General features: G+C 41.3%; 1 protein-coding gene across 9 annotated transcripts in view; it reads left to right on the top strand.

The window, feature by feature from the left end:
• The window catches only part of IRAG1 (inositol 1,4,5-triphosphate receptor associated 1), a 118,931-nt gene that overhangs the window by 66,089 nt on the left and 40,256 nt on the right, over nucleotides 1-12,586 (top strand). For all 9 annotated transcript variants that reach the window (XM_081282057.1, XM_081282055.1, XM_081282053.1 and 6 more), the window contains one exon: nucleotides 1,857-1,935. In XM_081282057.1, coding sequence (XP_081138183.1) covers nucleotides 1,857-1,935 — 79 coding nt within the window. The remainder of the gene's footprint in view (nucleotides 1-1,856; nucleotides 1,936-12,586) is intronic.

The following is a 12,586-nucleotide window of genomic DNA, read 5'->3' as shown; positions in this document are numbered from 1 at the left end:
GTTTCAGGCATGCTTTGCACTTATTAATAGGCAGCTTAGGATATAGCCACCAAACAAAGCCACATTTCAGGGTAAGGTGGGTGTGTGGAGACACACATGGGCCCTCAGTCCTGGGCTGTTTTCCTTCCCCAGCCAGAGCTGGTGACTTATAAATGACCCTCTGATAAAACCTGGTCATGCCTAGGACTGGGCGAGACTGGGATTAAATAGGTTTTCCTTTTGTAATAGCACCCAATCTTTCTTCCTGATGCCTGGACCTAAGGTCCTTGGTTAAATATTATGAGGACCATGAAGGGCTTCTCCTTCCACGGTGCATTTTTCCCAATGTCCCTGGTGCCCCCAACTTCCTTTGGCCATCAACCTAGGCACAGTGGCCATCCATGGGGCTGCCATACTATGCAAGGGATGATTGGGATGTCCAGAGATGCAGGGGAGAGAGGCCAGAGGGAGGGAGGGAAGAGCTAACAAGGCAAAGAAATATGACCCAGTCCTCTCTTCCTGAGAAGGCCACCCCAGACACAGAACAAAGCAACTGGGATTCTGCCTGGTGGGGCCTAGAGCTGGACAGTGTTCCCCTAAGAGGAGAGTGTGGGACAGGAAAGGAAATGAAGAACCCAATAGCACTCCAGCACAAGTGAGGGTATTTCTGTGTTAGAAGGACAATTCCAATGCTGATCACTGTCCTACTCAGAAATGGTGCTCTAAGTTGGAGGCTCAGGGGAGCCGGGCCTGTCTGCCAGTGTGAACATTTTACACATAAAACCTTACCTGGCCAGAAAGATCTAAGAAACCAGTGGAGCTGAACAGGGACTGGAGGAGCTACCCATGGTGGGCCACAGTTCCACATCTCTGGGGGCAGGTGGAGCCAAAGATTCCACACAGCCAGGGATTTGCCTTCAGGAGCCTCAAAGACCTGGGCAACAAGCCACCCCACCCCCACCTAGCAAAGAAAGTTATAGGTAACCCGGAGGCCCCATGCTGCCAACTTCCCCCACGGCAGCTGAGCACCCTCCCACTGCCCAGGTCCACTGTGCTCAGAGCTGATGGACTGTGGGCCTCCAGCTTCTTAAGGAAACAGGTAAAGGGCTTGGCTCCGCTTCCCTTTGGATCATGAGCACCCTCTGCTGGCCCCTTCCGTTCCTTCTTTACCCTGCTTTTTTTTCCCCCTTCCATTTTAATAACTCACATGACCTCTGCCACCCAGGAGGCTGAAAAATCCATTGATGACATAAGTTAAGTGGGCGCTCTGCCAGGCATTACTCAGAGGGCCTGAGTCTGATGCTACCTGACTTGGAGCAGGTGTGGGCCTAACGATGCCACACACCTGTGGTCAGCATCCCACCTCTCCCCAGCTCTGCCTGCTGAGGCCCCAAGGTAGCAATTCTCAGGACTCATTTGTCTGGAGGTGCCATAAAGGCCATTGAGGAATGAGTGGTGGGCAGGGGACAAGTCCTGGAGTGATCCTCCCTGCCCAGAACAGCAGGGCAGGAAGGTGCAGTCAGCCAAGAGATCACCAGAGAGGAGGAGCAGCCACAGGTGCACCCAGGGAACCTTCCTGTCCCCAAGCCCCCAGTTCTGTTTGTCCTCCAGTGTGGCCGAGCACTGAGGCCCACAGACTTCTTAGAAAAACAGGCTACACTAAGTATAAGAGCCAAGGAATGGTGGCACTTACGGGGTTTCCGGCACCTTTGCAGGCTGCGGGGAGGAGCTAGTGCCATGTTCTGCCTGTTCACTCCCCTTTGCTGCTGCCCCAGTGTTTCCTAGCCTGGTTCAGTGTCGCAGAACCACAGAGGGAACCCAGAGAAGCATCCAGCCTGATGCCACATGTGAAACACTGTCTCTCTTTTCCCATAAAGGAGCACATCCTGATGAGAAATCAGAACCTGGTGGGGCTCAAGCTTCCTGAGCTGAGCGAAGCGGCCGAGCAGGAGAAAGGTAGGTGGGTGGGTGGGCAAGGGCTCCTCTGCCAGGGCTGAGCTGTCTGCCTGCCCCATCAAGGCTGGGAAATGTGTGAACACCAGACTTCCTGCCTGAGGCCTTGGTCCATCCCAAGGGTGATGTGTTCCAGACACAGAGCAGTATTTGCAGATGAATGAGGGAAACAGATGGTGTTTCCTGCCCAGGCAGAGCACCCTCAAACCTGTCTCTTTCCACCAAGGCCTGAACTTTTGACCCTGCCTTTTCCCCCTCACACCCAGGAAGCCTCCCAAATAGACCAGTTCCTCTTTCAAAGTCACCAGAACCATCTCTTGCTTTCTAACTGCTGTCACCACAAAGTTCATACCCCAGCCTCGCCCTGCTGGGTGCCTGCAAGTCTCTTCCTCCAGGCCTCCAGGTCTCCACTGTCCTATCCACCCTCATGCCACATTCATCGGAAAACAAGTCTTTTCATCTCCCACCTGCCTTAGTGGAGTTCTGACTCTCCTCCCTCTGCCCCTGGGACCTGGTCCTAATCCTAGCGCTCTCCTTGCCCACCTTCAGGCCTGTTCTTCAGCACACATATGCTAGCCCCACTACACGTCAGAACTGTCCAGCTCAAGTACTGGCTCTGCCACTGCCCAGCCACATGGCCTGGGCAAGCTACTTGACCTCGCCATGCCTTATCTCCCTCAAGCCATGTGTAGAATGGGACTAATCATGGTTGCCTCAAAGGTCATTAAGGGGATTAAATAAGCTGTACTTGTAAACTACCTGGAACAGTGCTTGGTAGGTAAGTGTTGTCTGATGTTAGCTGTTACCCCTGAGTCGAAGCCCCCTAGGGCAGGAATCTGTCTAGACACCCTCCCTCATCTCTCTCTGTGTGTGTGTGTGTGTGTGTGTCTACTGCTAAATGCCTGGCACTACTAGGTCCTGAATAAGTATTTTTTGAATAAATGAATGAATGAAATTGTGTACGGCATGGCAAAAGTCATTGCAGGGAAGTTGTTGAGACAGGAGCGTAAAAATAATCTCTAACCATAGTGCCTTGAGTTGGGGAGGACCAACAAGGTATACTCAGAGGGAAAAGTGTTTCAGCAGGCCAGGCTGTCCTGCTCTGTTCCCCACACCTCCTCCCAGGGGCCACTCACCCTCTTGCCTCTGTGCGGTTGTCCACACCGTATATCTCTCCTGACATGCCACCTCCTCTCCATTCTCCATCACATACCTGCCCCTTAAAGCTGTGGGTAAGTCCTACCAGTTCTGAAATCTCAGATGCTTCCTTGCTTTCTTTTGAATCACTGCCTATATCCTACTCCTCTGTTTGGCACTTATTAATTTTTTATAGTGGTAAGATATATAATATATACTTGATTATTTTTTACCATGTGAGTATACAGTTCTGTTGGCATCAAGCAGACTGTGCTACTGCGACCACCATCCATCTCCAGAACTTCTTCATCCCCCCAGACTGAAACTCTGCATCCACTAAACACTAGTTCCCCTCCCCTGCCTCACCCAGCACTTGGCAAACACAATTCTACTTTCAGTCTCTGACAACTCTTATACAATATTATATCCTACCTCTTGTAATGTAATCATAATAAACATTTTCTATAGTGATTTCTGGAGTATACATCATTTTGCACTCTGGTTTATTCATTCCCAATAGACTAAAAAGGCAGCAATTCTTGCTCTCATCTTACAATTGAGGAAAGGTGATCCAAAGGGCTCCTGTGTCCAGATTGCATGGTTTTGCCATTGCATGATCACTTTTGAAATTTTTTTTTCCATATGATATTTCAGACAAACTGATACAGAAAAGGCCAGTAAGCTGGGGAGAGGTCAGTGGGGCTGCTCCAGGTGTAAAAGTACCTTATGGAACTCTCTTTGTCCTCTGCGGTACTAAGGCACCCCAGTGGACCCCAAGCTTCATGGTTCACAGTGACCACTTCATGCTGCCCGTGGTTAGTGACAGCACAGAAGCCTTCTGTTCATGGATTGCCGTGTGCAAGTGTCCTGGGACTCAACAATGAGTTGGAAGCCCAAGTCTGAAATATAGTAACAAACACCTACCTATTCAACATGAGAAAGGAGGTTTCAGGAAAGAAAAATTCCTGACAACATTTTTTAAAAACTAAGTTTTGTTTTAAATGATCCGTCTTTAGAGGAATCTTTTAAAATGAATATTTCTCTACTTTGAATTTTAAAATTTTGCTTATTATAGCAGATTTGAAACACTTGGGAAAACTTACCTTAAAATTTCACCCACAACCCCATAAATTATGAAAAAGTGACAATTGTTATACTTTCCAATATTTACTCACATTTATAATTTTTCATATGTTGATTTGATAGTGTGCATACACTTTCCCTTTCTGCTTTGTTTTTACTTATTTATAACTAATTCCATATATTTTGACTTGTCCTCATATTTATCATTAAAGGGTACATATTTCCTTTGGTATTAATGTATCTATTGTTGGGCATTTTAGTGTTTACAGTTCTTTTAACTATGATTAACAACCCTATTATAAACAATTTTGTACTTGTAGGGGTTTTTTTTTTTTCTTTCTTCCTTTAAGTTACTCCCTTGGCACATGCTCAGGCTTGAAATTCACTGATTCAAAAGTGTAGAAATCTTTGCATTTATTGAATTGCCTCCCATGTATAATGCTATCTCTCTCCAGTGAATACGTATGTTTTTCTCTTAAGCTTGACCAGCTCTGGATTTTGTTTTGTATTTGGTCCTATTGACCAGAATACTGTATAGTAAGAACCAGCTAATCAATAATAAGAATGACAATTACAATGTGTTGTTATTAGTGTAAAATGCCACTTCATTATTATTGCATTAATTTGCTAGTAAGTGAAAACTTTAAACTTTGAAACATTTACTTTCTTTTTTTCTTTTGGGGTGAATCAGCTGCTCATTTTTTTGTCCATGAATCCATTCGTGTCCTAGGCTTTTTTTGTTCTTGTTAGTAATAAATGAAAACTCTATATGTGACAGATATTAACCCTGGCTGGCTGTGTTTTTCTCAATAATTTTTCTTTATCATTTTTTCTTTTTAATAAATTAGAGAAATTATAAAGTTTTTATACAATCATTTTTGCTTCTTTTCCTTTGGGAATTCCTCCATTATTTTAATCATCATAAAAATATTCTGCATAGGGAAATAGTTCTATTTTTATTAGTTTGGTTTACCTATACCTGTTAATACCACTGAGCCTCATTTTGAGATATAGGTAGATCTTGTTATTGCAGTCATATTTTTAAAGATATATTTCTTCTGTGGCATAGACAGTCATATTTTACATTCTTTTGGATATATATCACAGACTAATGCCCAGATCCCGATTGATACCACATTGTAATCACTGATTTCATGATAAGGGCAGTGGGGTTTAATTTCCCCCATTGCTCTTTTTTTCCCAGAATATTTGTTAATATTCAAGAATAGAGAGAGTCTATGAAAGTAACAGCAAGAGCAACTTAGGCAAGAACTTGGGAGATCTGAGTTTGTGTCCCAACCCAGAAACCAATTAATGGATCTTTATATGTTCCTCAACCTCTCAGGGTCTCCATTCGCATTAGAAACTGATACATTTTGTGTAACATTTTAATTGTGGCTGCTCTAAACCTACACATTGTATTCAGAAGAACTTCCAGAGTTTTGTTGGTCTTAAAATTTATAGATCTTTTTAAATTTGCAAACAAATAGTTCTCATTCAGGCACAGCATTTGTCCTTCTGATAATTTAGGTATTCCCCTAAAAATTTTGAGGTCCTTTGTGGGCATTATCCTTGTGTCTTCTATGTGGTTTGTACTTTGCCTGTTTATTTATGAAGCAGAGTCATTTTTATTAGATTTTCTACCTGACAATTAGTGGCACAGATGAATGCCGCTCAGTTTCTTGTATAATAAACATTACTTAACATGGTGGACTGATTACTACGGTGACTAACTGGTGTGGTTACTAGAGGGATTGCTACAGGCTAAGCATGGGACAATGTTGGATCTTAGAAAGTGGCGTGGCCTTCTGCTCATTTTTCAACTGAGGATATTGAGGTTTAGGGAAATGAAAGTCATGTGGTTACTAATTACTAAAACCAGGATTGAAGCCCAGATGTATCTAACTTCAGGGGCCACTTGGCAGAACACTTTTCTTATTTAATCAACCCACCTGTTCTCTTTATTTTATTCAACTCACCATTTGTCCTAGTTGTATGTGCATGTGTGTACATTTCTCTGTGTATACCTGTGTGTGTTTTATTACTTTGGCAGCATTCTCTAATTTGATAATGGTGATAGGCAGAACATTATTTGCCTTATTTATCTTCTTAGTTAAATTGTTTTTTTTTCCTCAAAAATCATAGTAAACAAATGTACTATTTGTTTATATGTACTATTTAAATTTTTATTTATTATTTGATATTTATATTATTTGATATCATACAATATCTAATAGTAATAAAATATAAAATATGAATAAACAAATATGGTGTTTGGGCTGGGAAACCACACTCACCTCTTTTTTTAAATTCTTTTTAGATATATATGACAGTACAGTGTATTTTGACATATTATATAAAACATGATATTGTTTCATATTTTATATTATTTTATGTATTTACCAAAGGTAATAGTTTTCTCCTCCAAGTTTCAAGATTGAATTTTACCAAATGTCTTTTGGATATCTATTGAAAAATCATATGAATTATTTTATATAAGTTATTTAATAATTTTTCATAAATGGAAATAAACCTTTATTTCTGGTGTTCTTACTTCTGGGTATTGGAATGAACTCATTTAATTATGACATCTTTTTTTTATATGTCCTACCAAATTCTCAATATTGGTATCTCTTTTAAAGTATTGTGCAACTTTCCTGCTTAGGTAAAATAAAATCTAAATTATTGTAACATAGAGAACCCCAATACAATAACGTGTTGGAGAGTGGAGGTTGTTTCACTCTGGAGTAAAAGTTCTAAAGTGAGCTGTTCAAGTATCAGTTGCCGCTGCTCCAAGCAAGCATTCTGGGACCCTGGTTTCTTCCCTGTTGTCATTTTGCCATGGCCTGTGGTGTTAGACTAGCTACAAAGTCAAAGCTGAATCAGATCTTGGTTCTCACTACATGGAAGGAGAAAGAGTGGAGATCCAGAGTAGATAGATAGATAGATAGATAGATAGATAGATAGATAGATAGATAAGTGGGGTAGAAATTGCATACCTCTTTTTATCTGCAATTGTGTACAGGCTGATGTCACATGACCATAACCAGCAGAAAGGGAATCTAGGGACCTGGTTGCTAGCCAGACAACTGGCCATATACCTCAATTAAATTCCATCAATTTGGGCAGATTTTGGTGGGTGATTAGGTGCTTATCATATTGTATTTTTACTTAACATATACTTACCTATATTTAACATATATGGAATTTTTGATTTTTTAAATTGTTTATAGTATTGCACAAAGAACTGATATAAATATGTATATTTTTCCACACTCACCTTTTCTTTAATTCTTTTTAGACATATATGACAGTAGAGTATATTTTGAAATATTATATATACATGGGGGTATAATTTTCCATTCTTGTAGTTGTATATGATGTGGTTACACTGTTCATGTATTCATATATGAACATAGGAAAGTTATGTCCGATTCATTCTACTGTCTTTCCTAGTCCTATCTCCCCTACCTTCCCTTCATTCTCCTTTGTCTAATCCAGTGAACTTCTATTCTTTCCTCACTCACTCCCCTTTTTGTGTGTTGGCATCCACATACCAGAGAGAATATTCAACCTTTGGTTTTCTGGGACTGGCTGATTTCACTTAGCATGATAGTCTCCAATTCCATCCATTTACCTGCAAATGCTATAATTTCATTCTTCTTTATGGATAAGTAATATTCCATCATGTATATATGCTACATTTTCTTTATTCATTCTTCTGTTGAAAGGCATGAAGGTTGGTTCAATAGCTTAGTTATTGTGAATTGAGCCACTATAAACATTGATTCCACTGGCCTCTTAATAGTATATTATTTCCACTTTTTCTCTATTACTAAACAATTGTATAATGAACATTGTCTTACATGTATCTTTATAGAAATGCATGTTTTCCTAAGGGATATTATTCTATAGGTGCAATTGATTGATCAAAAGGTATTTACATTTAAATGTGTAACATACTGCCAAATTAGCTTACAAAAGATTTTATCAATTTAAATATCTACTATTTATAGCAGAACCTCACTATCCAATATTAATAAAGAATAAACTGGATCTTAGAAGTAAAGTGATCAGGTAAATGAATGATTCCTATTGGCACAAAATTTAACCATATTAGGTCTTCAATAAATGCAAACTTCCTCTTAACTTTCTCTCAGTTTCATAGTGTGGATGTTTAAGAGTTCAAGCTTCATTATTTACTAGCTGCAAAGCCTTGAGCAAGTTTCTCATTTTCTTGGTGCCTCAGTTTGCTCATCTATAAAATGGGGATATATTGGCACCTGCTTCACTGAGCTGGTATAATGCTTTGTGTGATATTAATCTTTAGTCCAGCAGGCACCTGACTATAGAACTCTATCTTGTTGACCAAGTGGAACTTTTTTTTTTTTTTAACTCTGCTCCACAGTGATAGGTCAGCGAAGGAGATGTGGGCAGCTGTACATTTGGACTGCCATTTGCAGAATTCCTTCTCTTACATTCTGAAAGCCCCTTTCCCTACCAGGACAAAAATCTGTGGGAGCACTCTGAGAGCTGGCCCAGAGAGTATTTACAGGTTCTAATTCAACAATGCATATGAGCTCATGGGGAAAACTCGAGTCTCTTAAGATGCTTGCTGGCTGTTCCTTTGGGAAATGGGGTAGATTCTTATCAGAACATTCTGGAGTCTTCAGAACTTTGGCTCTCCTTCAGTTTCTGAGAACTAGGAGGCTCTTTTCCCTGCTGCATCTGATCTGTCCAACAATCCAACCAGTTCCTTTGTCTTTGTTTGTTCTTTGATCACTTGCAGGCTATTTCAGGACAAAGATGTGCGGCTGATGTGAGCCAGGGCTCACATTATATGATCTCCGTTATATGATACAATGCATTAGATGAAAAAGACTCAAGGCCTACTCTCAAGGGGAGGATCTTGTCCAGCTATCATCCAGTCATCTCAGCTACCTCAACAGCCTCCTAACCAGCTTCTCAGCCTGCACTCCTGACCCCCTCACCCCAACCAGTCCCTCAGCCTGCACTCCTGACCCCTTCACTTACCTCAGACCATGACCACAGAGCCAGAGGAATCTCTGAAATAAAAATCTGTTTCAGCATGTTCAGAGGCTTCATTCTGCTCTTAGGATGAGCACTTGAATCCTTAGTGGGACCTACAAGGCTCGTGTGGTGAACTCACTTAGCTCCCAGCGTCTTCTGGGGCCACTCTCCCTCTCACTGTTAACATTTGTCCTCCTTTCAGCCTCTCATTCCTCACCCTTTTTAGGCTTGGCACATGCTATTCCCTCTACATGGAATGTTCTGCCTCTTTGACTAATGAGCTCCCATTTATTCCTAAACTATCTAGTCAAAAGTCACTTTTCTATGGAAGGCTTTTCTGGCACCTCCAGTTCTCTTCTTTGTAAAAATTATCAGAGTATAAAATGAAATGTTTAGATTTTTCTCTGATTAACCTCTGTACCCTCAGATAATAAGCTCTTAGAGGACAGTCGTGTGCCAATTTTGCCTGGAACTTAGTAAGCACCTTAGTAGATGTGCTTACTAATACAAGGGTTGACAAAGTCACTAAATTACATGGTGATAAGACTTAAAAAATATTTAAAAAATTGTATAGATGCAGTAAGCAGATTTGCAATGCAAGCTCTCATCTTGAGTGCTTTATTTTCTCCTGACCTGAGCAACAGTTATTAGATCACTGTATCATGAGGAAATAGTCAATTCAAAACACGGACCATAGAGTCCCCAGCCTGCCATTAGGTCTGAACAACTGAGCAATTTTGGCATATATCTAGAGGGTTAATAGTTTAGAGCAAAGGCAATGGTTTTAAATTGTACATTTTTTTTCTTGCAAATGCTCAGATTTATTTCTCTGGGTGAGCAATTTCAGTGTATAGAATCTAAGCCATTACTAAGTACTGAACTAGGAGACCAAAGGAGGAAAAACAACAACAAAAAAAGAATGTAAAGTACTTAGGAACAAAGAGGAAGAAGCAGCCCTCTTAATAGGGGTGGATTGGGGAAGGTTTCAAGAGGAGCAGCTTCAATCTGAGGAAGAGCAGGCCATCCTGGGCAGGGGGGTAAGTGGGAACAAAGATATGTAGGTATGTAGGTATAATCTAGTGCTTGGCATGTTTCAGGAACAGAAGGAATCCCAGGTGAATCAAGTGTGGCCCGTGTGGCCCCAGAGGTGGGCAGTGGGGCTGGAGCAGTGGGCCAGGATGAGGAGGGCTGAAGTCTTTGCTGGCCAAAGTTGATGAGTTTGAACTTCATCTAGGACACTGTGGAAAACCAGAGACACCTGAAGGTGAGGTAGCTCAGGATTTAATCCATCGGTTAGAATCATTCTGGACAGATTACAAAAGATAGCTTGAGACAGAAGAGGCGGTAGGAAGACAGAGAAACAGCGAGGAGATGGTATAAATGTCAGGAGGACAGTTCGAGAGCTAATTGGAAGCAAGCTTAGCTGGATTTGATAAGGGGGATGAGGGTGAAGGGGAGACCTGAAAGACCCCAGGCATCCACATGCCCAGCTACGTAGTAGATGGTGACATTAATCAGGATGGGAGCATGATAGGGGAGCTCGCTAGAATAGACAGCGTGTTTGGATTTGGATACAGGAATGCCCGCAGGAAGCAGCTGGGATGCAATTGTCTGTCAGACCTGCTTTTGCATCCTGGCTCTCCCACTAATCAGGTGGGCCCTGGGGAATCTACTTAGCATAGATGAGCTTCAGTTTCCCTGGCGAGGGGCTTATTTACTTTGCAGGGCTACTGTAAGAGATAAATAAGAATGATCATCTAATGTGTAGCTGATGATAAATGGTGGCTATTGAAGTTATTTCATTCTCTTTATCCAGGTGGTCATGTCTAAGATGTGGCTGGATATCTGGATCTGAATTTTGAGAGTTGTGGGCTGAGGCAGAGAAGTAGATTGATAGGCAGTCCTTCCAGATAGCCCTAAAGTGGGCTCAGAGTCTCATATCTCACACAGAGCAGAGCCCTTCCTGAGAAGACAGATGTGCAGAAAATTTATTCCAACCAGTAGCCTTGGCTTTGGAGGATCATCCTGTGTTCAGAACATTTTTAACAAAGCCCCAAAGTTTATTTTCCTCAAATCCCTGAGATGTCCAGAAACCAGTGTTTTCATTAGGATGAGCAAGTATAAGCAGATGTTTTGAAACATTAAAAATGGTTCATGCTCATTATCAAGAATTTCAACTCATAATGAAAGATACGAAGAAGAAAGTAAAAAGTAGCTTACCCCAAAATCCCCTCCCTACAAAATACAGAAGGAGGAAAGGAGGGAGATTAGACTAGACGAACTTTTTCTTTTTTTTTAATTTTTTAAAAAATTTTTATTGTTGGTTGTTCAAAACATTACATAGTTCTTGACATATCATATTTCACACTTTGATTCAAGTGGGTTATGAACTCCCATTTTTACCCCGTATACAGATTGCAGAATCACATCGGTTACACATCCACTGATTTACATATTGCCATACTAGTGTCTGTTGTATTCTGCTGCCTTTCCTATCCTCTACTATCCCCCTCCCCTCCCCTCCCCTCCCCTCCCATCTTCTCTCTCTACCCCATCTACTGTAATTCATTTCTCCCCCTTGTTTTTTTTTTTCCCTTTCCCCTCCCTTCCTCTTGTATGTAATTTTGTATAACAATGAGGGTCTCCTTCCATTTCCATGCAATTACCCTTCTCTCTCCTTTTCCCTCCCACCTCCCTGTTTAATGTTAATCATCTTCTCCTGCTCTTCCTCCCTACTCTGTTTTTAGTTGCTCTCCTTATATCAAAGAAGACATTTGGCATTTGTTTTTTAGGGATTGGCTAGCTTCACTTAGCATAATCTGCTCTAATGCCATCCATTTCCCTGCAAATTCCATGATTTTGTCATTTTTTTAATGCAGAGTAATACTCCATTGTGTATAAATGCCACATTTTTTAATCCATTCATCTATTGAAGGGCATCTAGGTTGGTTCCACAGTCTAGCTATTGTGAATTGTGCTGCTATGAACATCGATGTAGCAGTGTCCCTGTAGTATGCTCTTTTTAGGTCTTTAGGGAATAGACCGAGAAGGGGAATAGCTGGGTCAAATGGTGGTTCCATTCCCAGCTTTCCAAGAAATCTCCATACTGCTTTCCAAATTGGCTGCACCATTTTGCAGCCCCACCAGCAATGTACAAGTGTACCCTTTTCCCCACATCCTCGCCAGCACTTGTTGTTTGACTTCATAGTGGCTGCCAATCTTACTGGAGTGAGATGGTATCTTAGGGTGGTTTTGATTTGCATTCCTCTGACTGCTAGAAATGGTGAGCATTTTTTTCATGTACTTGTTGATTGATTGTATGTCCTCCTCTGAGATGTGTCTATTCAGGTCCTTGGCCCATTTGTTGATTGGGTTATTTGTTTTCTTATTGTTTAATTGTTTT

This window comes from Spermophilus citellus (genome assembly GCF_964194105.1).
Source record: "Spermophilus citellus genome assembly, chromosome: 2".
Classification (NCBI taxonomy): Eukaryota; Metazoa; Chordata; class Mammalia; order Rodentia; family Sciuridae; genus Spermophilus; species Spermophilus citellus.
This window is presented reverse-complemented; position numbering and strand designations above follow the sequence as displayed.